At 42.2% G+C, this 5,606-nt stretch overlaps 1 protein-coding gene across 1 annotated transcript; it reads left to right on the plus strand.

Moving 5' to 3' along the window:
- The first annotated feature begins 1,269 nt into the window (after window positions 1-1,269).
- Window positions 1,270-4,095, plus strand: ENAM (enamelin). The gene has a single exon (XM_074228393.1). It carries the CDS (start codon window positions 1,315-1,317, stop codon window positions 4,039-4,041), a length of 2,727 nt encoding a protein of 908 aa, XP_074084494.1. The 5' UTR covers window positions 1,270-1,314; the 3' UTR covers window positions 4,042-4,095.
- Window positions 4,096-5,606: the final 1,511 nt, after the last annotated feature.

The raw sequence follows: 5,606 nt of genomic DNA on the forward strand, positions 1-5,606 counted from the left end.
ATGATAAAATGGATAAAACCCTAGGCTTGGAGTCAGGAAGTCCTGAAATCAAATCCAGTCTCAGACACATTATCTATCAATGTGACCCTGGATAAGTCACTTAGCTGCTGCCTGCCTTAGTTTCCCCAACCATAAAATGGGGAAAATAACAGCAGCTACTTCACAGGTTTGCTGTAAGGATCAAATGAGATCATATTTGTAAAATGCCTGGCCCAAAAGAAGCAAGTTATTATTTAATTTCTATTATAATTATTATCTGCTTATTGCAGAAAAATTTCAGAGTATGCTTGGACCAGATTGGGAAATCTAAAGTATACCCTTCAATCCAAACCACAATTTCTTCAGTGACCTTAGACATGACATCTCACCTGTCTGTCTCTCATTTTTTTCCTACTTATTAGAATGATTCTCCCCTTCCCAAAACAATTTCTGCAATAATATGATTGTAAGCCTTTCAGCTAAGATCAAATTTGTGTGCAGACAAGAAGAGCAAATTCCAAATTCTTCCAATAAGAGATAATTACAAGTAAGATTTAAAAAGCAAAAACTGTCTAGAAAGGTAACAATTAAGAAATTTATGCTAAGGTGTAAGTTAGAAATATCAGCTCCTCTCCTGATAGTAGGTTTGTCAGTGATGTGGGATATGGAAAGATGCTATGAAAAGGAGAGAGGAAACCCTAAAGGTAGCTTGGGGATGCCAAGGCAAATTCTGCCTATGTCACAATTCTCTTGGGACTGGCCTTAACATAGGTCATTGCCCTTCAAGGAAGAAACTGATTTTAATCAACTAATTTTTTCTGAATGCCTACCCAGTTTGGAAGCTTTATGGGGGAATTTGGTTTAGATCTGTGTTTTCATGGCTGCTACCAAGTTACCACACCTATTATTTCACTGACATAAGGAACTTAGAAGTGAGGAAATTCCTTCTGTCAGTGCAGATCAAAGGAGTTCAGAGTCTTAGAGAATTCCCTAGAACCCAGAGAGATAAAGTGATTTGCCCAGGGTCACACAGCCAGTACTTGAACCCAGATCTCGTTGGCTTTTGGGATGGCAATTTGGCCAGCCACTGTACCATGATACCTAGATACTTTATATAAGAAAAAAAGATTATTCTTGAGAACAGAAGTCAAAGCTAATGTGATATTGGATAAATTCAGAGTATGTGATTGAGATTCTCTCTTCACATTAAAATTTTCCAAAGAAATGTTGAGCAACAAAGAGAAATGCCTGATTTCTTTCTCCCGACAGAATCCTTATTTTGGCTATTTTGGATATCACGGATTTGGAGGACGGCCCCAGTATTATTCAGAAGAGATGTATGAACAAGATTTTGAACAGCCCAAAGAGGAGGACCCACCCAAAGTGGAAAGCACAACTGCAGCCCCTCCCGCTAATGCGACAGCATCTGAGAACAATTCAACTCAACCAACTGTACCTAGCCCGGGAGGAAGCCAGGGTGGAAATGAGACTGGCCCAACAGGGAATGACGCTCAAGCTCAGAACCCAGGGAACAACCAAGGATTATATCCTGGAGTTCATTTATCTCCTACTGTTAATGTCTCAAGCTATAATGTACCAGGAAGCCAGATCCCCCAGATTCCAAATCAGCCAAGTATCTTTGAAAACTCTCCAAACCCTAATTTTAGAAGTTTTCCCATGGTCAAACAATGGAGCCAAACAGGGTTCCCTTCAGGACCTGGAATAAATAGCCCTTTTTATAGAAACTATCTCAATCAAAGAACCTACCCATGGTATAATTTAGCCTATGTAAGCAAACAAATAGTTGGCCCAGAAAACATAGCTTACCAAAAAGTTTACCCTTACATTTCTAAGAGCAATTCTCCCAATCATGTATCAAGTCCTACAAATATCTATCCAACCAAACATCCTGAAGAAGCAAATGGTGAGTCAGTAGATCCCAAGCATGGCACTGCCCATAGAGATGAGCAGAATCAAAACCCAAAAGAGAATCCAGAGACCCAGAGAGACAGAACAGCCTTTCCTACAAGGCTTCCAATTCCAACCAGCACCTGGGGAAGCTCACAAGGTTATGAAACTAACAAATCAAATTATAAGTTGCCTCCTCTGGGACCGAGTGTTAATTCAGTTGATCAACATGAAAGTTCTTATTATCCAAGAGTAGATTCCAGGAGATTCCCAGCTGGTATACAAACATCAAATTTTCCCAAGGGAATGGCTTCAGAACCAAGAAAAGGTTCATCTGACACTGAAATTAAAGAAATGAAACATGGAACCCACCACCCTGAATATACTGAGGAAAGCCCCTATCCTCCAAGAGAATCCTTTTTTCTTGGAAGCAACACATGGAACTTCCAGCAAGGATCTCCAAATTTTGAGGATGAACCTGTGAAGCAGGAAGGACTTTTACTTTATCCAACCTTTGGAGTAAGAAGAAATGTCCCCTACCCTGAATTCACTCCCTATGATCCCCAAAGGAACTCTCCTTATGCTAGAGGTGGTATGTGGGAGGATCAAGATGACTTTCCTGGTACTTTAAAGCCAGCAGGCCAACCAGGGAACCCATCACCCTCCCAGAATACTCCTTCAGGTCATAGACATCCCTCAACTTACAATGAAGAGGATCCGATTGACCCAACAGGGGATGAGTTTTATCAAGGATCTACTGCATGGGGGAAGGAATCCAACTTCAAGGAAAGTCAGGTTAGGTACCGTGAAAAATATCTGCGTGGCCCAAGTAATCCGTCTGAGCCAAATGAATTCCTCCAACATTCCACAAATAACTTACCAAGACAAAGAGATTTTCCTTATGGTAAAAATTATCCCTGGCACCCAGAAGGACATGTTCCATCTTACAACATGGCTCCTCTTCCAAGAGGAAATAGTGGGTATTATTATCCTCTCCATGCCTTTGAACGGGAAGAGAGCAGGCCCTCTCTATCTTGGGGGTCATGGGACCAAAAGAATTATGTTCCAAAAGAGAAAGGAAGGATGCCATACTATAGTGGGAATCCCTGGAACCTATACAAATCCATAGCAAATGCACTGAATGAAAGAGAAAATCAATACCCCTCTAGTAACTTTCCAGCTGGGCTTAAAGGAAACCCAGGGTACCAGGAAGCAGAGAATCTCAACTATGACAGTGAGCAAATTAACAGGGCAGATTTACCTGAGAAGGGACAGTTTGCCAATCCAGAATCTGTGATTCAAAACAACCCAATAAATCAAGGAGAAGCAATGTCCTATCCCCCAGCCAGTGAAAGAAATCCCTGCTGTGCTGGTGACCCCGAAGGGCTCAAAGACAGCCCTCTTGTACCCCTGGACTACTCTCCACCCTTTGGTATTGTTTCAGGGGAGTATGAGGAAAGAAAAACAGTGTATTCAGAGGGCAGTCACACTAAGCATGCTAGGCACATCATCTACCCCCCAGGCATCCAACCCAACCAACAGAATAGTTCTGAGAAAGGAGAGAATCCAGATCTTCCCAGGGAAGACATAGGCACATTGGAAAAAAATGTACCATGTTCTAAAAGGAGCAAAGTAGACCTGACAGGAAATGTGGCTTTTTCTGAAACCGATTCCCTCCACACAAATGCACCCCGCTGCAAAAGTAACTTTAGAGGAGATGGAAACAAGGTACTGGCAAAACTCTTTGGTATCAATCAGTTCAATGAAAGGACCAGTAACCTTATTCCTGAAGAACTCGAGGCTCCTGAAGAAAGCTCCAAGCCAGAAAACATCCCAAGTGAAAGGGGACGAAGTGAGGGCAACATGAAACAGAAAGGAGTGCCTAGCATCCAAAAGGTGCCATGCCTCCACTCCATACAAGAAAAGTTTCTCCCTCCCAGCACGGATCCTCCTCTTGGCAAGGGAATATCAGACCCATCAGAGGGAGAGCCAACAATAGTCTCTGCCCAGCCCAGCAGCACATTGAATGGATTGGCAGCCAGAGAGCAACTTAGTGGTACCAATATCGACTCACCTATTGCCTCAGAGTCACCTCTTTCCTTTCCAAGAAATGCAGAGTTTCAGGTGCCAGACTGCCTGCTGCTTCAGAGCTAGGGACCCACTGAGGGAAGATAATTGGCATCCTAAGCAGTGCTTCCCAAACTAACTTTGCCTCACTAAGATTCCTTTGGGATCAGAACATATCTGGTGACCAAGTCCCCCTCCATACACTCCAAGCTTCCTAGTCACAGCCTCCTTGATGGTGCTGGGGGAAATCCCTAGCCAGATAGGCTGCTCAAAGAAGCCTAGAGTGGCTATCCAGGGACAACAGAGCACAACCAGCCATCAAGGCTTAGAGATGACCCTCTTACCTATCTGAGGTACTCTTTGCCTGCTGATTCCTCCCATTTTTCTAAAGGTAAAACATCTTGCTTTTGCATGAATTGGAAGCCTCTAGAACTTTCCATTTGAGTGTGGAATTCTCAGTTGGGTCTAGTCTGAACTGTGTGCTTTTTCACTTTTTTCTAATTTGGGTCTTTTGTTGGAATTTTTTCCTATTTCTCTCTAATTTAAGGTTTTCTTAGTGTCAGAAGAGGCAATGTGGCATGATGGATAGAGAAATCACCTTGAAACCAGGAAGACATTGGCCCATATTCTGGTTAATCCAGGCTCTGTGACCCAGGAAAGATTTTAACTTCTCTGTGCTCTCTAGGTAATTCTCTAAAGCTATTAAGTTGCAGAGAAGATGCTAGCTTGTCTTAGTGAAAGAACTTGACTTACCCTGGAGTTCCCTATGCAAATGAAAGCATAGGTTCAGTCCCTTATAGAATGCTTTCTCCTCCCAGCTCCTTCTTTCTCTCCTTATCTGACATTTTCCTTCTCCTGTATCTTTCTAATTTCCTCCTCATCTTTCTTCCTTTGCAGCATGACCTTCATAATAATTTCCTGCTCTCATATTGACTTCATTCTCTCACTCATGGACTACCCTTCTTTTATGGTCTCTCTCTGAGCCTTCTAATTTCATTCTCTGCATTCTGTCCCTTTACTACTCATTTTGTCCCATTCCACTATGATTCCACTCTTCTCATCTCTTTCCCAATTGCAACACCTCTCCACATTTCATTGTTCTTTTTTTAACTCTCTTCTTTTCTCCCATTTTTTTCTGCTGCTCAGTTGCTGCTACTCTAAAAGTCACTGACTTGAAATAATCTTCACTACTGAGTATATTTCTGGAAAAGTTAGACATGGACCCCCTATTTTTTCTTTCAGTTTTACCATCACTTCTTTAGAGTCATAGAGAGAGGTGAGAGGGAAATAGATTCATTCTAAAAGTAGGAATTCTTTCTTACTATAGAGATGAGCTGAGTGGCTCCAAAGAAACTCTTTAGAAGCAAGGCTTCTTTGGGAGTGGAAATGGAGAGCTGAAGAGGCTGCCATATTGGGACTCAGGCATCCAGAAACCAAGGTCACAATCTTCAGAGAGCTCTTCTCCAATGTATTAACTCACAGTCTTTGGGATTCTGGAGCACGCAATTTGGGAAGCACTATCTAAAACAAATCAGATTAACATCTTGTCACAGAATAAATGCCTCCAAAGGGATCAAATTGTGTTGCTAGTAACATAAAGGATAGCCTCTCTTTGTGTAGAATATTATTCCCAGGCACACCTACTCAGAAGA

This window comes from Macrotis lagotis, chromosome 3 (genome assembly GCF_037893015.1).
Source record: "Macrotis lagotis isolate mMagLag1 chromosome 3, bilby.v1.9.chrom.fasta, whole genome shotgun sequence".
NCBI classification, from domain to species: domain Eukaryota; kingdom Metazoa; phylum Chordata; class Mammalia; order Peramelemorphia; family Peramelidae; genus Macrotis; species Macrotis lagotis.

Bases quoted from the DNA above. Each gene is read 5' to 3' on its own strand.
- ENAM (XM_074228393.1), top strand. From the start codon at position 1,315: ATGTATGAACAAGATTTTGAACAGCCCAAAGAGGAGGACCCACCCAAA.